The following is a 24,641-nucleotide window of genomic DNA, read 5'->3' on the forward strand; positions in this document are numbered from 1 at the left end:
CTTGTTGTTCTCGGCAAATATGCGACGAAGTGTCGCAGCAGTACGAACAGGAACAGTAGACTTCTCAACCTATGTCTCAGATCCAGACAGAAGAGTTACGATAATTTTGTCACTTCTAGATACACGGGCAATTGTACGAGCAGCAAGCTCAAGATAACGCAAGTTAGCAGCACTTCCGGCACCAATTCCAAACGTCTTTGTAGGAGTCTATAACTCATATCCCCCGGGAGAAACCGACATTCACAGCTAAAAACACCATCTCCGCCTCAGCAATTCCCTTCTCTACGTCCGAGCTGAAGAAGAGATTCTTTCCACGAGTCTGTTGGACGACTTCCAATAAACCAGGTTCATAAATGGGAAGACTATCACTATTCCATTCCTTTATTCTTTGTTCATTCAGGTCCACAACAGTCACTTTGATTTCAGGACACTTCAGAGCAATAATAGCCATAGTAGGTCCACCAACATATCCTGCTCCAACACAACAAATAGATTTAATCCTATAAATTATTGTGGCGTCCATTGTCTTACTCTTTCACGCTCATGACAGTTAAAGACAAGGAAATAATGAATACTACCATACTGAATACGAGAAATCAGGGAATCCGACTGTAATTGGTGCAGAAGTAGTCAATGAAAACCGTGGCAAGTGTATAAATCACATATTCGATCTTTCCTTCTCAACTAGCATACATATCACTTTCTCTTCCATCGGAATTCTCTGAAAACCCGTTTTAAACGCTCTTTCTATGGATGGATTATCATTTTTCTAGTTATCCGTGACAGAGAGAAAACTATCTGAATATGTTATTTAGGACATTAGAATATAAATAGAGTAGATTGTTTCATGGAACAGTTTACTACATAATCAATCTCACAGTCCACATAAGAATAAGAACAATTATGTTTCTATTGATATTTGTGTGATCAGGTTTAAAAAGAAGATACATCAATTCTCACTCTTTCGGATAATCACGAGACAAAAATAACAGTGTATGAAAAGTTTCTCATAGTATCAGTGTGAATTGAGACTCGATTCTTGATTGCGGGCTATCTACTCCTTTTATTATGGAATCCTTCAGTAATAACATTTGTAATGATACTTCCTGCTTTTCGAACTGGAGACAGTAGTCTATACTTTGTTCTGTGTTACTTATTGCTCAATTTTGGGTAATTTATATAGTAGACTATTACCATTTTCGTCATAGTGTAGCTTCATAGTAAAGTGTAACTGGATTCGTGATGTTATTACTGGTACTATATTAACATTGATCTCGAGATAAAACAATAATTTGTATACTGGTTTTCAACAATGGACATGTGATAGAGAAGCGAGATCTTTCGAGGATCGAACCAAATGAGATTATTGATATAGATACGTCCAGAATCTGATGGAGCATTCTATTCAGGAAACAAGAAGTGAAGGACTTGCTCACTAAATTCAATAACAATTGAAGATTCATTTGTGATTATTCACCCAGGCTCGAATATGAAAGATGTACTCTAATCATATTGTATCTTAGTTTTTGTTTGTACTCAAAAACCTATGAGTAGTATTCAGGTATTCAGACAACAACAAATGAGAGAGGACTATGAAGAATGGAAGCGGAATTCGGTTTACTTGTACTTTCATTTTTGTGAATCAATTTGTAGATATGATATGATAGCAATACAAACACTTCCAAGGAGTCCTCTTTGTATTGACTGGGATACAACTTCCACAAGGAATTTGTTGTGTGGAATAGAAGCAGATGATTCAAATTCAAATTCTATTTTACGGATATCCGTAAAGGAAGCATCTCGTCTATATCAAACTCAAATCGATGAAAAAATACCTTGCAAAGGAAGCTTTGAACTGTTTCGTTGGTGTTAATCCATTATCCTTAGACTTCGAGTCATGCCACATAACCCTAGTACTGTAGCCGCGAAGTCTATTGATGGAAAGGTACTCGTAATGAACACCAAGACAAACCAAGCTCAGTCGTTGATGGGTCTTACCTCTGGAGGTGGTGGATTGGATTGGTCAGACATGGATGAAGGTCTGATAGCATGTGGATCAGGTGATCATCGTATCTGTATTTGGAAGATTGAGTCTCCTCAGCCTCAGCTCGTTTTTGACAATCATCCTTGTGACGTCACTGTAATTCTATCAGTGAATCTCTTAGACTAGGATATATCATGGAATAGAAAGGAAAAGGATCAATTCGGAGTTGCAGGAAATGATGGTTCCGTTGCTATATATGATATTCGGCAGTCTTCGTATTCATCTATGTACGATTGAAACGATTGGTAACTAATCAGAATCAAGTGTCATGATAGTAAGTGTTCATTACTTCGTTACAACCCATTTTTGTTTAATGTCTTCATTACAGGTACGTGACTTTAAGTTATTGTTATCTAGGTTCATCAAATGGACAAATAGCTTTATGGGATTCCCGCTTCACTTCTCATCCTGTACATTACTTGGAAGGACATACAGCAGGCATCTATTGTGGTGATTGGTCACCTCATTGTCAAAGCAAGATAGTGACAGGTGGAGATGATATGAAAGTGATTGTTTGGGATTTACTGAAGGTAGAGACGAGTGAGGCCATGAAGAGTAGATTGGACAAGAACAAAGTGCTGAGGAGGAAGAAGATGGATCCGCTGAATTGCTGTTCACACATCAGGGTCATACAGAACGGGTTAATGATGTTAGATGGAATCCACAGGAGGAAGGAGTGATTTCCTCAGTTGGAAACGACCATACAGTTCAAGTGTGGAAAATCTCGGACTCGTTGTTTCAAGATGATATATTGGACGATTCGCTACTAGAATAACAAACAATCCATTGGAGCGTTTTCAGAACCTTTTCTTTTATGTATGTTTTACTGAAGTACTCAATACCATGACAGTACACACTCTCTAGTTCGGCCTTCATTTCACTTTGTATCATGTACTCCAATTCCCTCCGAAATACTTCATTTGTCTGTACAAATGGATGACTATCACTTAGTATCGATCAGCAATATCACTTTTTTAAAGATCGACATTTGATTCGATCCATCTTTGAAAATGGTTGTTTAACAGAATCAGGAAGTTTTAGTGACTGGATGTCATGATAGTGAAGTCCGATCCATGTCATCTTCACACAATAGCGATATGTCTTGTGAATCCACTTTCGCAAACCCTACTTCGAGGCCTGAAGCCAGTGATCCTAGAATGTAGGTCATCAGTAGTGCCATTCCATATGGATTCCAATCACAAAGCCCCAATACAGGGAGACGAAGTGTCACTGAAAGGAAATGAGTGAGAGCACGCGTAGCGAGATCTGGAAATCCTCGTCCAGTGATCATGATACAAGGCATATCATCGAAGAACTAGGCATAATCATCTCGATGTGTTCCTACTTTATCTTCATACAACCGTTTGAAGATTCCTTCCTGTGAATTAAGATAAAAGAAAGTATACTACCTTCTCTATGACAAGAATGAATTGAGCGTCCGACCGGACAGATAATTTGGTTATCATTTCGTACGTAATGGACAGAGGCTTCTCTACACTTAAGTCACTCCAGTTTCCAGAGTCTTTCAACGAGATCAACAATCTATTCAGAGATATGTACTATGACCTACCTTCCTGTGATATACCCTTTGGATGTTGCTGTAATCCCGAGAGCATCGCGTGGGACTCGTAGGAGAGCAATGCATTCTTGGATACACTCGTCACACTCCCTTTGTGACGCAAATATCTTTAATTAAGGGAATATAATAACCAAACATCTGTGTTCATATAGTATAGTTCGCGTTGATTAATGCTTTTCCGTTCCCTGCACAGATTGTAACATATTTGCATGACTTTCCACAAACCCTGAAATCGTTTCCCATCAGTCAGTTTACGACGAGTGGTTCGGAGTTTCATGCGGATGTACTGTTCTTTTCTGCAGAATACAGCGTTGGCTCTTGATCTCGTGATTACTGGCATGGAAGGTTCTTGACTGGTAGTCAGTTGTCTTAAGAAGTGGTCAACTTCTCCTTCGATCAGATGCATGACGTCCTCTGGAGAGGCGTCAAAGAAGGTTTCAATTAGTGGAGCATCTTCTTCACAATCTACATATTCAATCTCCTTTGAAGAATCCATTTGAGAATTGTGTTTTCCCTCCAATGCTAGTTGGAGCCAATTATGATTCTCAACTAAACAAGTTCTCTTCTCTCTAACAAACATAACAAAAGAAGTCATCGATCAGGAAAAGGTCAGATTGATTAGAATGAGATAGAATTGCCCCTTTGATGAGAGAGGATACAGTTGATGTTAGCTTTGTGTCTTCCCGAACTCTCTTCGTATCTTGCGTATCACAAGTCAGCTCTGTTCGTTGCGATAGTGTGATTGTCTGACTCGCACTGTTCCGCTTCCTTCTCGTTGTATGAGGGACAGTAGAACAAGAGGCTTCTATGAGATTGAATCGTTCTTTGTCATTCGCTTCTTCTTTCATTTTTTCGTAGTATTTGGCTTGCTCTTCTTGTACAATTGACCTCAATCGTTCAACGAGTCTCACTTCAAGTGCAGCATTCTCTTCCTTCACACAATGTTGTACTTGAGCAAGGATTCGTTTTTCTGAGGCATCAAATGCTTTTCGACTTGTGTTTTCCTCACGTTTCACTAAAGATGATAGTGCTTTGATTTCTTTCTGAAGTGTGGTCACTAGATGACAATGTGATAAAAGGATTACACATATCCGAAATAATGGATAGCATGTTGTCTGTTAATGGTTTGATGACACTATCAGAAACACTTTTCGATAATGTCTCTTCTGTTTTGGTGAGAGTCTCATGAATACTATTAACCAAACGAACAACAGTGGATAGATCGACACTTGAATCTGGAGAAGGATATCGTGATGTTGATTGTCCTACGATTGATATGTGTACCATTGAATACCTTTTATCGATCCAGCAGTTGAATTCTTTGATAGAAAGGGATAAATAGAGGAATCATCATGGGGAAGACTACCACTATTGACATCATGGGAGTAATATGGAGCAAGAGTGGTGGATGAGGAACTCTAGGGATTGAAAACATTTAGTGACTCTACGGAATCTCTACACATGAGTTCAAATAAGACTCAAAGACCGATTTTGCGAGTATTGAAGTGTCCTTGAGGAAGCATCGAAATTGATAATATCGTTTAACGATAGTTTCACACTAGGATTCATTTTGCTATAGCATTTATCTTGGTATCGAAAGGAACGAACGAAAATGATTGGAGCTCATATTTTCCCTCCTTTGTCATATTGCCGCAGGAAAATTGGATATAGATCGTTCATTTCATAATAGCTCTTTATTTGTAATGTGGTCCAGAAATCTTGCAGGAAATTACATCTGACAGCTGATTAGGTGGTAAGACAGAACGAATGTCTGTATCATTCATTCAGATAACACGATTACCGAATAGTATAGTGGAGTTACGACTGTCTTACCTAGCATTTCATTCTATATCTTCCTGTTGTTTGTTTCATATTGAAACTATACTATGAGGTACAGTTATTCTATGGATGGATTTGATTCGATAGCGGTCACCATGCCAACATCGTCAACATGTTGATTGATCGCAAAATTCGTAGTCTGAAAGGATGCAAAAATTATGAAATAGACTCGAGTCTGGATAATAAGGCTCAACGGAGGTTATTTGACGTATATGCGGAAACGAAATCTGTTAAAGATGTATTTATTGTTTATTGGTATCTCATGTCAATAGTTTACTCAAGAAGATGTTCAATTTATGTATCCAGAGATTGTGAAAAGTACTATCACAATTGAGTTCCAAAAAGAAGGGTATGATTTACGGGCATATATAGACTGTAGTCATATCTTTGCTTCAACTCATGGAGATCATACGGTGAAGATTGTTGATTTTGCCACAGGAAAGATTCTTAGGGTACTTATTTAATATTCTCGATCCTAACTGTAGACTCTAATCGGTCATCCGAGAACCCCTTGGGCAGTGAAATTCCATCCTCGAAATCCAGATATTCTAGTGAGTGGATGTATTGGATCTACCGTAATTGTATGGAATTGGAAGAAAAACGAAACAATTGCATATACACAAATTATGCAGAATGTGATGATTTCATCTCTCGATTGGCATCCAAAGTAACCAAAATTTGTTGTTTCCAAGTGTAGAGAAGAGATGATTCTAGTAACATGTGGAACTACAGTGTACATTTGGGACTATATTGTAGAAGTGTTCTACTTGCATAAAGAATAGAAGAATGCATTGATCAATCTGTTCCCTACAAGTGTTCGCAAATATCAATTTGCTTTCTTCTATGGAGATGGGAAGGATTTTATTGCCTCTCATGAGAATGTGATTAATCGAGGTCAGTATAAGACTTATACTATAAGCAAATATCAACTCATCAAAGATGTACTAAATCAATGTGTAAATGAAGAATAGAAATACACACAAGCAACTGTTGTATATGGTTGTAGTGATATATCCACTCAATCTACAGTAAATTGTAGTAATGGAATTCACATCTCGAAGAATGGTGACTATGCTATTATCTCTGTGTATGAAATTATCATTTGATTTACGATAGATGTGAAGGACCTCGTAATTTTCATTACAATTCTGGATCTGTACCTGATATCCCTTCTGCTTCTTTGCTTCAGTTACAACGAAGTACTCCATATGCACTACCATCAAATCCACCTTCGCTTCCTCCTCTTCCTCCTCTTCCTCCTTCACAAACATCTGGTACTCTTCCTTCCAATATGTTGCTTCGAGATATCAGTACACAAGCTACCAGCTCTCATATCAGTATCTTCCATGGAGTCGATACAACCAGGCCTACCACACCTCTTCGCGAAAGTGGATCTGTTCCTGTCACCTCATTGGTGACACCTCCTCGTCGAGAGCCAGAGCGTCAAAACCTTGTGACTCCTCCACTCCCTCGTCAAGTGGTTGCTCCATCAACCGAGGAATCACGATTGCCACGGCCACGAGAGTTGGGAGTACTGCCTCCTGCCGAGCCTACTCTGCGTCCTCTGGCAATGCCAACATTCCAGCAACTCCAACTGCATGGTCGTCAGCAACCTCTCATGTATCCACGGTATATAGCAAAGGTGAGTCTTGTGGGAAATAGTGTGGGGAAGGTGGTAAGTAAGTTCAAGATCCCTGGTAGGAATCAGAAGAAATATGAATGAATAGACAATGCAATGGTTGCTTCTCTTCAGATCTCACCAAGTAATGACTTTATCCTAGCTTCGTATCGAATACGGTTGAGTTAAATGAAGTATATGAAGATTAGGAATGTTGAACGAGAAGGGAGTTTCAAATCCATTTTCTTTCATATCTATCGTCAAATGGATTGGCGACTATATGTAGAGACAATGACAGAAAATGATTTGTAGTATGAATCTTTGGGAACTAACGATAATGCAAATATTGCAACATGGTCACCTAGGATGGATGGACTTGTTGTAGGAACAGAGAAAGGGAAACTGATCATTTATCGGTCTAATGTGTGTCCTCTATCTAGACAACGACAAGTTAAAGACGATGATGAACTATAAGGTGTTTGTTAAGAAACATACTAAGGTCTCTCTCCAACACCCTTCGCACAATCATACACAATACGCTCTACTGCGACTGACAGAGTCTTTGCTTCTTCCATCGTCTCAGCTTCAGCATACACACGAACCACATTCTCTGTTCCCGAAGGTCTATTCCTAACTTCCTTTCTTCATCTCTACCTGACAAACGAACGTCCCTTCGAGATTCCTTCCACAGCCTTATTGATGAGAGGCTGAATAGTCTCAGGAGCCACACACTGGGTTTCATCATCATTACACATGATAATTGTACGATCCTCCACTTTCACCACAGTATTGATACTACAAATGATTCATCTTATTCATAGCTACCAAGGAAGATTTGCATACAGATGACTGAACTGTTCCATGCTCAGATGCATGGTAATCATCACAGCCTCAAAGAACAGAGCATCACTCAGTGCATCACCTACAGCTTGATTCACCAGAACCGATGCCCAGATCAGACGTTGTCTGGCTCCTTCTTGCTCCACCTGTTTATCATTCATTCCTGTCTCCTACTGTCAACGTGTTTGGATCCAAACTCTGCAATCTCTCCACGAAGCTCTTCTTAAATAACACTGTTCCATGTCCATTTGCCTCAAAGTATGTACCCACATCATTTGCAGCAGCAAGAGGATGAAGATACTTCACACCAGTCTTTGCAAGAGTCACGGGAATTCCATTCTCTTTCGCATAAATAACCGAAGCACCATTCGCATAAGCAGTCTTGACAGCACCAATTGATACATCCTTAAGACCCAGTTGGTCCACCTGCGTACGGACCCACAGAGCAGCCAACGACATTTCCTTGTCTCCATCCATGATATCCAACGTCATCGTAGTAGGATCGATTCTCCAGTACAGAAGACGATCAGCATCTCCATCCAGAGAACAGAGTCTCTTGCCTACAGCTGTTTCTGCTGTGAACCCAGTAGGAATGGCTCGTTGGGTGTAGAGATAATTGGCTCCTGCAAGATTATTAAGATTCTCGCGGGACATGTTGAAGCCTTCAATCTTCAACAGGTCACCACAAGCCTGCTTTAGTCCAGGGATTACCAACTGACCAGCTCCATTGGCACAATCCACATACAGAGGTTCACGACCACGAGCCTCTTCCTCAAGACCCTCAATGACCTTGGCAAAAGCAGTACCAAGCATACGATAGTAGCCATCCACTCCCTTGTACTCACTTGAAGGATCATTGTATTGACGCACCACGTGATGAAGAATAGGTGTAGTTACTTCCTCCAAGTTCATTACCTCTGCCTTCATAATTGTTGCAGACTTGATAGCAAGATCAAGGAGGTATTTACCACTATTGCGAGTATCACGTCCTGTGATAACAACTGCAGGGAAGGAAAGATCGATGTTCTTTTCAGTTACAAAAGTGTCAATTAGTTCTAAGGCAGCTTCTGGGTCCGAATTTGTAAGATCTGTAGCGAACTATATCTTAGATACTCCGTATCAATTACCTGTTCCCAATCGAGAGACATCATCCCACCATCAGGATCAACAATCTTGATACCATTATCAATCTCAGGGTTATGAGAAGCTGTTACCATCAAGCCAATTGCCTATACATTAGGCTTCAATTCACTTTTTTACCTGTTTATGGTACATACTGCGAAGCACTCCAATAATTCCAACACGGATAAAGACTGAAGGCAACAAGTCATAATGCATACGGAAACCAGCAGTACCATAGATGAACTTGGCTTCAGGTCGGGGAATTGATTTCAGATGATCATAGATTTCAGGATACTTCTTGAAGAATGCAGTATTCATAACGTGTAGGTAAAGAAAGGTAATATTGATGAGTCGCTAAGAATCTTCTATAATCGTGATTCTTATCACTGAGTTTTTTCATCAACGTCTTTTATTCACCTTAGTTTGCTGTTAGAGGTATCTCTGTTTCACAGTTTGTGAACTGCTATTATGTGGCAGAAGGATAAAGTAGCGTTTGTTGTTTTATTGTTGATATGCTTTCTGTACATAGCATTAATAGGGTCAGACAAGTTTACCATACGATCATATCAAAGTGTAGATCAGGAGATGAAGCTTGTGAGTTTGTTAAGTCGGAAAGTGTTAGTATATGGTATTATTCCCACTCTTATATCATGTAGTACCAGTACTCCACTGTATCACTACCAATGATACCTGCCCAACTTGGATATATAAGCGCTATCTTCGTTACGTCCCACCTCAATTCCGTGTATGTGGTGAATGCGTTCAGGAGCTTCAATTCTATCAGAATAGAGGTAGACCGTTTTCTTATCGGCAATATGCTGCTCCTTCTTATCATTCAATTCATTATGGAAACGAGATGCATTATCGTCTTTTTCCTCAGTTAGCTCATAATCTTGGATATCGAGTTTTATTCATGATACTCACATCAGGAGATGAGAGGAAAGAGAGAATTATTATTCGCAACAATTTTCGTTCTCTTCAGAGCCGTTTTAATGTTGGCTATTTTTTTGTTACTGCTTTTAATGAAGAGTATAACCAAAGTATTATCGAAGAGAGTCAACTTTATCGTGATATTCTTCAGTTGTCTCATTACGATTCCTATCATAACTTGCTTCTTAGCGTTTTGGGTGGTTTTCATTTTATCACGAGATTTAACAATCTTACTGAGTATGTGATGAAGACAGATTCGGATTGTGTTGTCAACATTCCCCGACTCTTGCGTTATCTTAATGGGATGGATAAGTATCATCCACAGTATATTGGAAAATGTTCTTTGCATTGGAAATTCAACATTGATGATCCTACTCAAAAGAACTATGTTCCCCCGAGTTTAGTTGTTCCTCGCCAAAGATTCATTGGTTATGCTTCTGGCGGTGGTTACATTCTCCGGGCTGATGGAATCCCTCGTCTTTTAATTGCAGTTCGCCATCTGCCTTTCCTTACCCATCTTGAAGATGTGACAATTGGGATGGCGGCTACATCGTTAGAATATCGTTGTAAGCATAAATCGAAGTGGATCGCTCGACAGGGCTGTGAGACTAAAGAATCATGTTTGAAGTATATGATTATGCACAAGAATACATCCAACAGTGAAATAGAGCGCTATTGGAGTTATATTGATTATTATCTTGTTTAAACAAACACATCAAATGACTACTCCTCCACTACCATACGTTTGTCTTCGTGCTCTCCATAGCTATTTAACTTGTGTTTCCTTCGCTCTATCAAAAAATCACAAGGATTTTCAATGACATCCAAATCCCCATTCTGTCCCAAAACAAAAAGATAGCTAGATCCATTCAATGGAGATAGAGTCATACCAATGATTCTGCTTCGACTACGGATATTTATCGAATGACGTTCTCGCAGAGCACTCTCCTTCTCTTCCTTCCCACTGTTCTTGAATAACAGTACTTCGTTATCATCACCACATAAATACACCACTTCAACCTCACATCCATAGAACTTACTCAGTGTTTTTTCAGCGATACATCCAGTTACAGAACTCCGAATAGGCGCTTTCCAACGTTTCACAATCTTGAGATTCTGTGAGTTCATTCCAAAGACACCGCGATCTGTTTCGGTACATGCAACAACACTATCTGAAGTTGTAAAAGCGCATAGGCAAGTAACATTGTTTGCTCCAACAGTAATTCGATTGAAGCATACACACTCTTTTCCTTTGATGGAAAATTGAGACAGCTGCTTCTGCTCTGTCACGATGATCGTTTCGTCATCTCTCCAACAAACTGAATTTGGATGACCCACAGTATGGATAACAATAGGATCATTCATTTGATTTTCGAAAGAATAGATATTCACTGAGGAAGAGAGTGCATGCATGGACAACAACTACGTAAACAAAAGAGAATTAGTCCTTACATACTTTCCAGAGGGAGAAAAGCGTAGCAAGCACCAGCTCTCTTCCAGTAAACTACTAGAGTCTCCTTTATGTCTGAATTCCTTCTTCAGGATAAGATTTCCATTCAAGTCACTTTCAAACACTTTAATATGTCCTCGTTCGTCCATTCCACACAAATAGCCTTTACTTTCATCGGAATAGCGTCTACTGCAAATACTCTGAATTGGGTATTTAAAAGAAGCAACATATGTGGCAGAAAGCTTAATAATCGGTGACTCTCTATCTGCAGATAATGTGCTAGGATCAAGGGAAGGAATCTACAATTCAGTTCACAACCATACAGGCTAACCTCTACTTTTAGGACATTATTTGCTGATACAAAATAAACCATATTAGGCTCAAGATCCGTAGTCAACGCTTCTGTTAACGGAACACCGTATCGAATGCGGTCAGAGTCGGGTACAATAATACGAAATCGATACATGCCTTGTTGCTGGCGTGTTTCTGATAGCCGAATAGCCGTTTTGATCTTCAAGCCGAGAAGCCGTTTTCGGTGACTGAAAGCATAAGCCAGAATAGAATGGAACTGCAAGACAATCTCTACAAACTCCAAGAGAATTTGCTAAAGCTGCAAGAAAAGTACGACTATCCAGTTGAAGACTTGCGAGATGTATCTTATGCCATCTCCATTTATGATACAGATTCTCATCAACTGCAATTTGGACTTGTCAATGGCTTGTACAGTGTGTGCTCAAATGGGAATCAAAACTAAAACAACTCGCAAACGGAAGAAGGATAAGCAACCTCCGGACCGGATGTTTCATGAGATGGGTCCGTATGATGAGTAAGGATCTTCCTACTCAGTTCTATCTAGTCCTGATATTCAAGAGCTACATTCTATATTTCCAGATAAATCTGTGGAGACATTGGCCTCCTTATATTGGGATAATGGTAACAATTTGACGAAAACCGTCAATAAGATTTTAGGAAGCAATTCCAGTATGTTTCCTATTAACTAGAATAAACTCTAGTTTACGTTCCAGATTCGCCTACTGTTGAACTTGAGTATCTGAAGTTGAAGTATTCTTTTCTGCCTGCTGAGTTGGTTACAGCTACCTTTATTCGTTGTCGCAATGATTTCGAGAAAACTGTGAAAACTATAGAGGAGGAAGATAAAGAAGCTATTCAGTTGCACTCTGTGGAGTTACATACATTCATGCAAAAATATGGCCGCTACAAGCATCGGTATGTTGTTGAACAGTATGAACGTTCTATTCCTCGAATTACTATTTCAGTCGAGGATTCAATGTCTGAAAAAGCTGCTACTGTATCGATTCCTTCATCTATGAGAAAGGGATTAACTGAGAGAAAGCAGGCTGGAGAGCATCTTCGGAATCTACGTCTCCTTCACTGCCGGCGAGCGGAGGAAGCACGTGGATATGGAAAGTATCTCACAGGTACCTTATCTGCTGTACGTTTGTGACTATCGTATAATCTAGATGGAACGGGAACATAGAGAATATGAAGAGAAGAACAATGAATCGGCAACAACCATTTTCCAACTCCATAATGGATCTCATTCTCTTGAAGAGTTAATTGATCAGTAATATGTTCATTCAATGAATAAGGAATAGAGGTCATAGTGTTGATTTTCATGGATTGCAAGTGAAAGAGGTTGAACAGTACATGAATCGAATTTTCTCCTATCTTGAAAAGAAGTCTGGACGAAGACGGGTTACTATCATTACTGGTTCAGGGAATCATAGTCGCAACTTCATTTCACCTGTTCGGAATTATGTGAAAGCACGACTGGAGTCTGCTCATGTTCCTCATGTCTTTGAAGGAGGGCAAGTAACGTTTTCCTATTGAGAGTGTTTGGAAGAGAACAAATAGAACTACACTAAGCCAAGAATATTAGGAAGAAAATGATAAAAAAGATGAGGACCCCAAACAACTTCATTATCAGACTTCGATTACTGAAACTAGACATAAGATCTTTATCCATCTCGTACACATTCTGACCATATTTTACAATCTCTTGATAACCCATATTCACATTGACTTCGGCTGCATCAAGATTATCATCCAGACGATCAATCATTTCGCCTTGTTCTGTGATCATTGTGCTTAAACGCTCAAATATGCTTCCTAATTCCGTCATATGGGCTTCAATGTCCTGGACTGCTTGTGCCCGTTCATGTAAATAATCGTTCGCAATCACATCGCTTGTCTGGATTGCAAAGTTATTTGAAGGAGTCTACAATCCATTTCTCTCTATGTGCTTACCACATTATTTGGTCGAGGTAATAACTTAGTCCGTTCATCACTTGTATCTTTATCGCTTCCCATAAGTGGAGACTAGATGAAAGGCAAAGAAGGACAGTTACAGTACTCGATTGATAGACAATGGGTTTTCCTAGTAAAGCAGGTGCAGAAGGACCAAATTTTTGCCTTCTTTTGTCTGTCTCTTGCAGATTCTCATGACGAGTCTAGATAACAAGAAGAACTCTTCTCTTACCTCCAAAACTTTTCTAAAGTCCTTGGTTGTTCCCATCAGCTCTTCCTTTAACACTTCGACAACACCTTGATCATACTCTCGACTCTGTGCAGATGCGTATTTTTGCATTCGGACGAATTGCTAAGAAAAATTGCACTGAGTTGGTATTACATACTTCCAATTCTTCTAACTCGGCATTGATGCTTGTAATATCTTGCTTAATCGACCCTGTTAGTTGATTAATCTCTGCTGATTTGTCATCGAAGAGACTCTTCCTTCTTACAACTAGAAATAAACAAGAGAAGCTGAAAATACGATCTGTTAGACGTTGCAATTTAAGAGTTGTTTTACTAACTCTATTCGACAATGAAGCTGTTACTCTGGAGAATTTGGAGACAGAAAACTGAGGAGGAGACATCGGTACTCCAGAAGGAGCTGTAGTTCGCATCTGGGTATTGGTAGCCAATTTGAACTCTTCTGTCCTATCAATATACGCCATCACTTTCCTGTTAAAGAATCGGATTGAATTCCAGAAATCAGCCCTATTTTCGTGGCTTTTATTCTTGCTTTCATTTCTTTTCTTTCTCTACTTAAAAGGCTTTTATACTATGGGTGAACGTAAAGTAGTGAACAAGTTCATTCCTTGGGATTTCGATCCCGACAAGGTAGCGAAGGTGAAGCTATCCAACATCGGACAGTTCAGTGTCCGTATGATGCTTCCATTTACTGTTCGATGTAATAGTTGTGGTGAGTTTATGTATGCTGGAAAGAAGTTCAATACCCGAAAGGAGAATGCAAATGGTGAGGACTATCTTGGGATTCCGATTCAACGGTTCTATTTTAAGTGTGTAAACTGTGGAGGTGAGTTTGCGATCAAGACCGATCCAAAGAATAGTAGTTATGTTGTGGAGTCGGGAGCTACCAGGAATTCAAACATTCAACTAAATGAACGGCAACAAGAGTTGGAGGATCAACGGAAGAAGGAGGAGGCGGAGTCAATGGATGCAATCAAAGCTTTAGAGAACCAAACAGAGGAAATGAAGCGAGAAATGGATATATATGACTCTCTGGACCTAATTCTAGCACAAACCCGCAAAACGATGAATACGGATCCTGAAGATGCAATTGAGATTTTACGACAACGAGAAAAGATAAAGAAGCAGAAAGAACTAGAAGCAGAGGAAGTGGAGCGAGAAACCAAGGATCAGGAGGAATTACAGGACTACTTAAAGGCAAAAAAGGATCAAGAAATCCAAGACAGCGAAAATGCCTTTATCAATGCTTTTGCAAAGATTCCGAAAGCGTCGGTCAAACGCTGCTCTGAGGAGACGAAAGGGTCAGCAGGGACAGATGCCCCACCATCTAAAGGCCATAAAGTAGTATTAAAGAAGAAGAAAGTTGTCATAATCCCTAAGTAAATCTGTTTGTTAATCATTCCTTTTCTGTGGATCTGATCCTATTATGAGTTCGGACAAAGAAGAGTATTCTCTCTTTGCTGCCAATGGAGATGTCGTTTATATTGAAGATGAGTGGAAGGAAGGGGAATCCAAAGATATTAAGTTGCCGTTCAATTTGCAGTGCTGTAGTTGTAACAAGGTTATGAAAACAGGAACAGTTGTGACTGCTTCATTCCAGAAAGATGAAGATGAGCGACGACTGGAACGAATCCAATGTACTATATGTAAATATGTGATTGATATGATATTTGATGAAGTTGATGAGTTGATGAAGATGGTGGGTGGGAAAGTGATAAAGAATATGGATGATATGATTGTGTCAGATGATGAAATGATCGATACAGATAGTTCTGACGAAAAAAAAGAAGAGGTCAAAACACAACCAGAGAAAGAGGACAAGGAGAGTCCAAAGAAAGAATTCAAGGTATTGCCCACAATCGAGAGACCCACATCATTCTCTATTAACGGGATGAAAGTCACAATCAAATCGAAACGACCTGCCGCTTCCAAAAAACATCGAGCTCATTGAACTGTTTGTTTGAAAAAAGAGTCATAACACTAAAGGATTCAGAAAAGGAGGAAAACAGCTAAATAGTAGGAGATGGAGGCATATCCAAACTCCAAAAATTAGGTGGTGTATTATCAAATGTAACTGACTTCAATTCCTTAGGAGGAGCAGATTTGATAGGAGTGATACAAGACAGTGACTTCTTAAAAAACCGGTAAAGACTTTCCTGATGTTGTTGTTTCTATTCACTGAATCCAATTTCATTCTACTACATCGACCTCAGAATGTTCACGTTTTGTACCTCCACCTCTTCGGTTTAATAAAACAGGACTAATAAGAACATCTGGAGTCGTTGGTACTTCTTCCGTCTTGATGGACTCTGTTATAGAAGTAAGCCTGGTTGGAGGATCAATAATTTGCCTCTGATCAGGTTTCGGTTCGGTTGTCACAGTAGGAAGGAGAAGATAAGAGTAATCCAAAACCATCGAGTCATCATCATCCACTTCATCACTCAAATTCCCAGATTTCACTTCCACCTTCTTTGGTGCTGTCAATTCTTCTGATATCGAAGTAGGTGAAACAACAACACACTCATCTAGTCTTATTAGAAAGATGGAGATAATTACTATCAGATTCTACTAAATCTACGAGTGATTGATGACCCTTTGAATTCTACCTTCTATTTTGCTAATTGCTTCATCAATAAGAATATCAATTTTTCGTTTCAACTCTATCCTCAAATGATTGAGAGCATCTCTCTTGCTCATCTCCACAAATAATAGAAAATGGTACTGTTAAATCTGAATGTATATCGTCTGAAAAATGAAAAAAACATTTGACAAGTGACTTCGGCAGAAAATGGTAACTTCTTTTGTGGATATCCCATATAGAATGAACAGCTTTTACAATCTCCTGAAGATTCGCATACAGATCTAGGAACTCAAGATGAGGACATAGTCGTGATCAAAGAGCTGAAGAAGTCGTATCAGCTTCAAGATGGAAGAGATATCCCTGTGTTAAGGAATATTACATTAGATAATTCGGTGTCATCGTTTCCTATTAAGAAGGGGGAATTCCTAATTATTCGTGGTCCTAGCGGAAGCGGCAAAACAAGGTAGAGAGAGTTTTCAGATGTACATGTAGTCTCTTAAACATCATTGGGACCATTGACAAACCCTCCTCAGGATCCTTGTTTCTATTTGGAAAAGAAATCTTGCCAAGTTCTGAAGATAATGAATTGGCAGCAATTCGATTGTGTCATGTAGGAAAAGATGATGCATAAGATACAGCTTGGATTCGTATTCCAGACGTTTAACCTGATCTCAACTCTCACATCTGTTGAGAATGTCATGCTCCCCATGCAACTCGCAGGGAAACTATCGAAGAAGGAACAGACAGAACGAGCAATTCAGCTCCTTATCGATGTGGGACTTCAAGACCGTATTTACCACCTTCCTTCCGAGCTCAGTGGTGGAGAACAACAGAGAGTTACCATTGCGAGAGCCATGGCCAATAACCCAGAACTTCTCTTGCTGGATGAGCCCACAGGAGATCTCGATAGTAAAACAACAATTGAAGTGATGAATATCCTCTTAGACTTGAATCGTGTATGTATGAATCCCTAAGTTAAGTATAAGAAAGGAGTAACTATGGTGATGGTCACTCACAACCCGGATTTAGAGTGTTATGCCAATCGAATCCTCTACATTCACAATGGGCTTATAGAAAAGCAAATCATCAACACATACCAGTGCCAGTACTTTCCGGAAGAGTATCAAGAGAAAGTCAATGCCAAATAGAACAAATGTTTGTTCATTATCAGATTCGTTATTGGTTACTCAACTGAAATTGTAGCTAATCTGAACGCCCCATGGAAACCCTGAAGCAGGTATCCGAGAAAGCTTTTCATTTCTTAAACCGGAATGAAAAACAGTCTAGTTGTTTGAATTGTGTAAGTAACCTGTGACCATTTCATTTGCAGATTGGAAACCCATTTCCAGACATTGATTTTGAAGATAAGGCAGTTGTCGATAATTTTCTTGAGAATGATATTGTACTAGATGGGTAGTGTTGTCATTACTATAGTTTCCGAGACTGGATAAGATGCTCCAGCAACCGAATCCTACACTTAGAAAGAAAACTCTGATTCTGCTTCGTGGGTACTGTACCTTGGGTAGGTTCATTAGAGACTACTGAAGTAGATGATTCGGTTATTCCGTATTCTACCATCATTAAGTGCGGACTAATTAATCGTATCCTCCCTTTTTTGGGATCCACATATCCGGCTGTGATCAATTTCAATGCAGTTTGGATTCTCGTCAATATCTTAACTCATGTAGAGTCTGAATTATTAATTGGTTTCATAAGCAGATTCTTTCATGATATACCGATCTTCGATATCATCCCTCAGATTATCACACTTCTGAGTCGTTCAAGGGAAAATGCTATTTGCAGTTGTTGTCTATGGTGTTTAAACAACATTATCGAAGTGTCTGTGGATTATGTACCAACAATTCTGGGTTATAACTTCAACTCTGTGATAACCCATCTTTCAGGAGTATTCTTTCTTTGTTCTCATGATTCACAGAAAGAGCATGATATCATGTTTCAGCTCCTGCTTCTGAATTTCATCACTCTGGCAATTCGTGACTCTGCCTCTTCTTTTAATGGATTCCAGCGTGTTATTGATATATTTCCTCTTCTTTCATGGTTATTCGATATCAAGATTACAGGTGCATCATCCGATCTGGAAGAACGCCTCTTATCAATGCTTCTCTATATCTGTAACTCATTCCAACGTCCTATGCAGATCGAAGTACTCATTATTCATCTCATCTAATTCAGATGCTGTTACGACAAAATGCCTTCAATCAGCTCCGAGAACAATTGCTCGAACTTTCTGGATCTCAATTATTCGTAGCACTCACTGTTTTTCGAATTCTGTCTCAGTATGGTGTGACAGAGGAGTTTCAACCTCTCTTCACTCCATTGATACCAATTCTTCATTTGATTATTCGGTACTGTATGAAGTTTCATGTTAGTCAAGGTAATTCCACAAATCCTACCGATTTTACACATGATGTCTTGTATTGTTCGCTTCAGATTCTTCTCAATTTGACTCACACGAATGATTTAATGGTTCCAGTAGGTTTGAGAAGAGTCCTTCAATTACAGACACTACTATCATATCATGTGTACGATACACTCGTTCTTTTCATTCATCATCCCTCGTACTCAAATGACTGTATTTCAACTCAGTTTGCTGTGTCCATTCTCTGTTATTCTGTCCTGATAGCTACAGAACAGAACGTATTTCTTGATATTCTCATGATACATAGTTGTATTTCCTTGGTGAGACAGATGTTATGACTTCATTAGGATGGATGTTGAGTCGTCTCTCTCGTAAACTGTTTTCGTTTATCAGTGATGATCATGAGACTTCCTTTTTACCTCCTGAAGTGCCTATGACCTTGGATATGGTGAATAAGGATGAGATCCTTCAGAATATTACTGTATCTCTTATTGAAGATATTGTTGTGAATGTGGTTCGAGATGCAGAAGATCGTGAAGAGATAGTCACACAAGCTGTGGCTAATCTTATTGACATCTATTTGGATTCAAAGAATGATCAGAGAGAGTATTCTCGTGAAGATGAAATTCTGGTGAAAGAAGTAGTTGAGGAGATGATTGATGGAATCACAGAAATGGTGTGTGAAGAACCTTCAGAACCCATTATCATTGAAACTGCTAATGATACTGCTAATGATACTGCTAATGATACTGCTAATGAAACTACCAATGAAACTAGTGAACTGTCGGAATCGATCGCTTTGTGTGAATTAGTACTCTTAGCAATGAATCGCCTAGTAATAGTAAGTTGAGTTTGAGTGAGTTGAAGAATAGAAAGGTCAACGGATGGTTGCAACTCAATATGCCAATTATAATAAGTATTTTCGTCAATTACAAACACATCCTGATATTCAGTATCTTCTCTCTCATTTTGTAACTCCTTCATCTGTTGTATTCATATGGAATCGTCTTTCTCTTATTCTTAAAGGCTATCGTTTTAGTGATATGGAATGGAATGATGTGTTTGGATGTGATATGATTGATCGAGTGACCTGCATTCGATACGAAGATCTTAACCATCTGACTGTGATTCAACAGGAAACAGGAAATGGTTTATATCCTGGAGGTGAATTGAAACGCTATTTCTCTTTCCGAAATAAACCTGTGAATGAATGTTATGTGATATCAACAAATGAAGCTTCTTTAAGAGGAGTGTATGGAACAAGAAATGAAGATGAATCTGACGAGTTTATACCTGTGTTCTCTCATAGTGCTAAGTTACCATTAGCAAAAGGGATTGGTCATCATCCTTCACAGAGTCTGCTCTCACATTGTTCTTCTCCTATTATGACACGACCTTCATTCGGTCGTAAGGAAGACATGTGTTATCTTACTGGCTTACATATCCCTACACCTCTGGGTGTAAGAGCCACTCCGTTAGCTCCTTATACTGAAGGAAGAGAAGAATCAATTTCAGTTCTTGGGGAATCGCTTAGTATACAACGATCTCAAGAGTATGATCGATGGAACAATGAAGGAGGATCCGTATTAGAAAGGAAAGGTCATCGTCATACTCTTTACTCTGTGTCCATGGAATAAGCGTGTGTTGCATAGTCTGTTTGTTTAAACAGAGGTATCTAGAAACACGATTCTACTAACAAATAGCACACAAAGATATTCATTCCATTGGAGGTTTCATCCGATTAGATAACTCAGCCAATAAACTTCGTTTTGGAAGATCAGAAGGATGCAGAATACGGATCGAGTCCACTGTCTCTTGGTTCTTGCTCATATACAACATATCCAGATTGCTGCGAACAAAGTTCTCCATTTGCTCAATCATCTGACCAAGATTCTGTAAATGATCCTCGTCCGTTGTATACTCCATAATGGAAGAGGCCTGACGAGTTAATGATCCATTTTGCTTCACTGTTCCAACAGTGGCATTCTGAAGTGTCAAGAACAGTTGAATGGAAGTGGTTAAACGATATTCTGCCCTCTTTCCATTCTCGTCTGGAATAACTTCTACTAGATGAAATGAATGCCAAGAGCCTGAAGTCCCAACTCCAGATTCATCATATACCTCTTCACATGATCTCTCAATAACTCTACCTACCCTTTAAGATAAGAAAACAACCACAGATATTAGCGCCATTATTCCACATATACACTGACGATACACCTCCATCATAATACCTAGATGACAAACCAAAGATACAAGTACATTTCTCGATATTTATCAAATAGAAAGTTTGCCTTCTCCTCCAACTCTCGAGTTTCGGGAGGAGGATAGAATCCTTCTGAAGAAGGAGGACAATACTTGTTAGACCAAGGAGACCTATTGATTAAGCAAGAAAGAATCTGGATTTACCTATATGACTCTCCATTAGAGTTGAAATCACTGAGAATAAACTCTTTCTTGCTCTCTTCATCGTATCCTTTTGTTAAGGGGAACTCGAGATGCTGGAGTAGTTCACTTGAAAGGTCTTCTCTCAACAATGCAATGGAACGGAATGTTGACTCAACTTCCTCTGGGGGGAGTCTACGAAATAGATTCAATGCAGATTTCATAGGATCCATCGTGAATCGAAGACAATCTGGGGCGTTGAAAGGAAGCAAACAAGCAGAGAAGCGGTTCTTTTTATCATTTGGCGGTGGTTAGATAGGCAATGGAATCGGAATTCCCTAAAACAAACCAATTCTTCCCCTTTCTTTCCAATCGTTTTTCTGTTCATTGCCTCTTTGGTTGAGAGTTCTTTTTTCGTTTTCTAGTTTGAAACCGATTTTTCATGGATACTGAAACGAAAAAGAGAGAACACCATGCCCCTCGAGCTGGAAGTAAGGCAAATAAGAAGAAAGCTGTTCGAAATAAGAAGTTGGGTATTACTCCTCAGCCAAAAAGTACTCATCCTGGAGTATGACTCGTTTTGTGAGTTGTGACCTATTAGGCATTCAGTGTGAATTCTGCAGTCAGTGCACATCGTTCGATCCAACGAAATCTCGATCGTGGATATAAGAAGGTCCATGCGCCGATTGCAAATCGTTCTGCTGGAACGAATCCACCTATGGTTATTGTTGTTATGGGTCCACCAAAAGTTGGAAAGACGACTCTTATTAAGGTATTCTGTGGTTCTTTGAGTTGATTTTAGTCGTTGATCAAGAAGTATACGAAACAGACATTGACAGATGTCCGTGGTCCGATTACCGTTGTTAGTGGAAAGAATCGTCGTCTCACCTTCATTGAATGTCCTAACGATATTTCGGGGATGATTGATGTTGGGAAGATTGCTGATTTAGTTCTTCTGATGGTGGATGGTAGTTTTGGCTTTGAGATGGAAACGTTTGAGTTTCTAAACGTCCTTCAAACACACGGGTTCCCTCGTGTCTTAGGCGTTGTGACCCATCTCGATGCCTTTAAGGAGAACAAGACTCTGAAGACCACCAAAAAGGTCTTAAAGAATCGTTTCTGGACAGAGATTTACCAAGGAGCAAAAGTGTTTAACATTCCTGGTCTCAGTAATGGAAAGGTGAGATTGATGGATTGGATTTATTTCTAGTATCCCAAAGCTGAAATTACGAATATTTGTTTGTATATAAGTCGAATTAAGACTCGTCCTTTGACATGGCGTAACTCCCATCCTTTTGTCTTGGTAGATCGTTTGGAAGTATATTTGAGAAATGGGATTAAGATTTAGGATATAACAGATCCTAAACGAATTGATGCTGATGTTGATTGTACTCGTGATGTTACTTTGTGAGTACTCATATCATATTTGATATGTAGATATGGATATGTTCAAGGATGTAACCTAAAGAAATCACAATCTATTCACCTTCTTGGTGTGGGTGATTTCTCTATCAAGTCACTAGATCGACTTCCAGATCCTTGTCCTTTGCCTGAAAAAGATCCAGAGAAGAAAGGTCGTCGTAAATTGAATGAGAAGGAAGTGTTACTCTATGCTCCTATGTCCAATGTTGGTAAGATTCTGTATGATAAGGATGCCATGTAAAGGATTTCTGAAGGATTGATTGTAGGTACATTCATCTCCCTTCTCTCCATTTCACAGATGAGAAATCTGACCTTGTTCAACAACACACAGTAGACATGCAACAGTCAGCTTCAGATCAGCCTTGTCATTTTTATAAATCTGTTATGATCTTTAGTGAGTGAAGGTGTTCAGATGGTACGTGACCTCCAGCAACTTCAAGACGATATTGAAGATAAGCTTCATCATTCAACAATGTCCTTGTTCAAGAACAGGTAAGTGAGGATGAAGAGTTATGAGGATTAGCAAGGCCTTTACGGGAGCTGAAGTGCAGGATTTGAATGTGTTCGGATCTGAGAGTGGATCTGTGGATGTTGTGAAAACAAAGATGCCTATGGAGGAGAAGGTGGAAGTTGGTGATCGTGTAAGACGCCGAGCTGTCTTTGCGAAAAGTGATGAAGAGATGCTTGGAGGTGATGAGAGTGATGAAGAAGAGGTGATGCATTATCAAGAAGAGGGTGATAGTGAGGAAGATGAAGAGAATGAGGATGGTGAGGAGGAAGAGAGTGAGGAGGATGAGGAAGAGAGTGAGGAAGAGAATGAAAATGGTAAGGAAGAGAATGAAGAGGAGGAGGAAGAAATGAATGAGAATGAAGAAGGTGAGGAAGAGGAAACAATCAAACAAGACAATGATGATGAAATGTTAATGGAAGAAGAGAGTGAAGAGAATGAGACTCCTACTGCTCAACAACCTGACGTTACTCATGAGAGTGATTTACGTTGGAAAGAGAATCTGTTTTATCGAGGTGAAGAAGAGTTGACTAGAAGACGTGTATTTAGTAACAATCTGATGCAATTGGTGTATGGAGAAGGAGATCTTCAAGATGAAGAAACAGATATGGTTGTTCCTGAAGAAGAAGTGTCAGACGATGAATTCTTCCATCCAAAGCAAACCTCTCCTATGGAATTGAATGAAGCAGCCAAGAAGAATCGACTCATGGATACGTTGGATAGTGAGAAATTGGACATTTATCCTGCTGTAAAGCATGACTGGAATGATGAATCGTTTGTTACCAAGTTTAAGAATCATTTTGTGACTGGAGTATGGGGCGATCAATTGAGTAGTGAGAGTGAAGAGGAAGAAAGTGGAGAAGATGATGATGCTATTGTAGACCTAGAGAATCAAGAAGAAGAAGAGAATAGTGAAGTAAGTGAGGAGAATGAGGAGATGGAAGAGGAAGGTGTTCAGGATGAAATTCTCTCTGAAGAAGGATCTGATCATTCTCAGGTTCAGTACAATTCGATTGAAGAGGAACGAGAAGCTAATGCTCAGAAGAAGGCAGCTTCACGTGCTATGAAGGAAGCAAAGGAATTAGAAGATGCTGAGATTAGTTCTGAAGATGAAAAAGGTCCAAAGAAGAAGGAGAAGAAGGAGAAAGAAGAAGATTACTTTGATTTGATGAAGCGAAAACGAGCTGAACAAGAAGAGAAAGCTCGAAAAGAATTTGAAGATGTACCTCAAGCAGAGAAGGATCTATTGGTAGGTCTTCCAACAGGCACATACTGTCGTATTCTGTTAGAGAATGTTCCCCCTGCATTTATCCGTCTTGCTCGTCCTGAGACACCAATTATTGTGGGGGGTTTATTAGAGAGTGAGGAAGCGATTGGGATGGTTCGTGTAGGCTATCTGACTCATATTATGATCCTTAGGTTCGGATAA

At 39.4% G+C, this 24,641-nt stretch overlaps 13 protein-coding genes across 13 annotated transcripts; 8 read left to right on the forward strand and 5 right to left on the reverse strand.

Moving 5' to 3' along the window:
• Nucleotides 1–1,897: 1,897 nt before the first annotated feature.
• On the forward strand, nt 1,898–2,819 carry JH06_2002 (wd-40 repeat-containing protein; the record flags this gene model as incomplete). Its single annotated transcript, XM_014673243.1, has 5 exons — nt 1,898–2,140; nt 2,171–2,271; nt 2,302–2,372; nt 2,402–2,574; nt 2,604–2,819. The coding sequence occupies 5 exons, from the start codon at nt 1,898–1,900 to the stop codon at nt 2,817–2,819; spliced, it is 804 nt and encodes a 267-aa protein (XP_014528729.1).
• Nucleotides 2,820–3,095: 276 nt separating this feature from the next.
• Nucleotides 3,096–3,834, reverse strand: JH06_2003 (hypothetical protein; the record flags this gene model as incomplete). The annotated part of the gene is made up of 5 exons (XM_014673244.1): nt 3,096–3,359; nt 3,390–3,422; nt 3,454–3,586; nt 3,615–3,713; nt 3,755–3,834. The coding sequence occupies 5 exons, from the start codon at nt 3,832–3,834 to the stop codon at nt 3,096–3,098; spliced, it is 609 nt and encodes a 202-aa protein (XP_014528730.1).
• A 1,740-nt stretch (nt 3,835–5,574) lies between these two features.
• JH06_2004 (hypothetical protein) lies at nt 5,575–7,554 on the forward strand (the record flags this gene model as incomplete). Its single annotated transcript, XM_014673245.1, has 11 exons — nt 5,575–5,596; nt 5,630–5,700; nt 5,735–5,914; nt 5,948–6,129; nt 6,160–6,214; nt 6,245–6,403; nt 6,434–6,549; nt 6,579–7,159; nt 7,190–7,259; nt 7,290–7,362; nt 7,393–7,554. 11 exons carry the CDS (start codon nt 5,575–5,577, stop codon nt 7,552–7,554), a joined length of 1,671 nt encoding a protein of 556 aa, XP_014528731.1.
• A 20-nt stretch (nt 7,555–7,574) lies between these two features.
• JH06_2005 (phosphoacetylglucosamine mutase) lies at nt 7,575–9,360 on the reverse strand (the record flags this gene model as incomplete). Its single annotated transcript, XM_014673246.1, has 6 exons — nt 7,575–7,704; nt 7,735–7,875; nt 7,906–8,066; nt 8,095–9,018; nt 9,048–9,149; nt 9,181–9,360. 6 exons carry the CDS (start codon nt 9,358–9,360, stop codon nt 7,575–7,577), a joined length of 1,638 nt encoding a protein of 545 aa, XP_014528732.1.
• A 595-nt stretch (nt 9,361–9,955) lies between these two features.
• Nucleotides 9,956–10,678, forward strand: JH06_2006 (beta-galactosyltransferase; the record flags this gene model as incomplete). The annotated part of the gene is made up of 1 exon (XM_014673247.1): nt 9,956–10,678. The coding sequence occupies one exon, from the start codon at nt 9,956–9,958 to the stop codon at nt 10,676–10,678; it is 723 nt and encodes a 240-aa protein (XP_014528733.1).
• Nucleotides 10,679–10,695: 17 nt separating this feature from the next.
• JH06_2007 (hypothetical protein) lies at nt 10,696–11,888 on the reverse strand (the record flags this gene model as incomplete). The annotated part of the gene is made up of 3 exons (XM_014673248.1): nt 10,696–11,394; nt 11,425–11,721; nt 11,754–11,888. 3 exons carry the CDS (start codon nt 11,886–11,888, stop codon nt 10,696–10,698), a joined length of 1,131 nt encoding a protein of 376 aa, XP_014528734.1.
• A 247-nt stretch (nt 11,889–12,135) lies between these two features.
• Nucleotides 12,136–13,273, forward strand: JH06_2008 (hypothetical protein; the record flags this gene model as incomplete). The annotated part of the gene is made up of 5 exons (XM_014673249.1): nt 12,136–12,239; nt 12,279–12,403; nt 12,436–12,875; nt 12,904–13,007; nt 13,039–13,273. The coding sequence occupies 5 exons, from the start codon at nt 12,136–12,138 to the stop codon at nt 13,271–13,273; spliced, it is 1,008 nt and encodes a 335-aa protein (XP_014528735.1).
• A 31-nt stretch (nt 13,274–13,304) lies between these two features.
• Nucleotides 13,305–14,400, reverse strand: JH06_2009 (syntaxin-like protein; the record flags this gene model as incomplete). Its single annotated transcript, XM_014673250.1, has 7 exons — nt 13,305–13,386; nt 13,417–13,661; nt 13,691–13,762; nt 13,792–13,893; nt 13,923–14,042; nt 14,077–14,186; nt 14,217–14,400. The coding sequence occupies 7 exons, from the start codon at nt 14,398–14,400 to the stop codon at nt 13,305–13,307; spliced, it is 915 nt and encodes a 304-aa protein (XP_014528736.1).
• Nucleotides 14,401–14,509: 109 nt separating this feature from the next.
• On the forward strand, nt 14,510–15,319 carry JH06_2010 (hypothetical protein; the record flags this gene model as incomplete). Its single annotated transcript, XM_014673251.1, has 1 exon — nt 14,510–15,319. The coding sequence occupies one exon, from the start codon at nt 14,510–14,512 to the stop codon at nt 15,317–15,319; it is 810 nt and encodes a 269-aa protein (XP_014528737.1).
• Nucleotides 15,320–16,724: 1,405 nt separating this feature from the next.
• Nucleotides 16,725–17,665, forward strand: JH06_2011 (ABC transporter; the record flags this gene model as incomplete). The annotated part of the gene is given in 5 exon segments (XM_014673252.1): nt 16,725–16,739; nt 16,757–16,980; nt 17,010–17,127; nt 17,150–17,473; nt 17,498–17,665. 5 exon segments carry the CDS (start codon nt 16,725–16,727, stop codon nt 17,663–17,665), a joined length of 849 nt encoding a protein of 282 aa, XP_014528738.1.
• A 71-nt stretch (nt 17,666–17,736) lies between these two features.
• On the forward strand, nt 17,737–20,534 carry JH06_2012 (hypothetical protein; the record flags this gene model as incomplete). Its single annotated transcript, XM_014673253.1, has 8 exons — nt 17,737–17,817; nt 17,848–17,919; nt 17,952–18,039; nt 18,068–18,423; nt 18,454–18,681; nt 18,711–19,175; nt 19,205–19,732; nt 19,770–20,534. The coding sequence occupies 8 exons, from the start codon at nt 17,737–17,739 to the stop codon at nt 20,532–20,534; spliced, it is 2,583 nt and encodes an 860-aa protein (XP_014528739.1).
• A 79-nt stretch (nt 20,535–20,613) lies between these two features.
• Nucleotides 20,614–21,515, reverse strand: JH06_2013 (f-actin capping protein beta subunit; the record flags this gene model as incomplete). Its single annotated transcript, XM_014673254.1, is given in 4 exon segments — nt 20,614–20,987; nt 21,052–21,131; nt 21,145–21,273; nt 21,307–21,515. The coding sequence occupies 4 exon segments, from the start codon at nt 21,513–21,515 to the stop codon at nt 20,614–20,616; spliced, it is 792 nt and encodes a 263-aa protein (XP_014528740.1).
• A 209-nt stretch (nt 21,516–21,724) lies between these two features.
• JH06_2014 (hypothetical protein) lies at nt 21,725–24,641 on the forward strand (the record flags this gene model as incomplete). The annotated part of the gene is made up of 7 exons (XM_014673255.1): nt 21,725–21,850; nt 21,884–22,054; nt 22,085–22,462; nt 22,493–22,600; nt 22,631–22,689; nt 22,720–22,941; nt 23,228–24,641. 7 exons carry the CDS (start codon nt 21,725–21,727, stop codon nt 24,639–24,641), a joined length of 2,478 nt encoding a protein of 825 aa, XP_014528741.1.

The sequence above is a fragment of the Blastocystis sp. subtype 4 genome (genome assembly GCF_000743755.1).
Source record: "Blastocystis sp. subtype 4 strain WR1 chromosome Unknown seqid_0050, whole genome shotgun sequence".
In the NCBI taxonomy this organism is placed as follows: Eukaryota; class Bigyra; order Opalinata; family Blastocystidae; genus Blastocystis; species Blastocystis sp. subtype 4.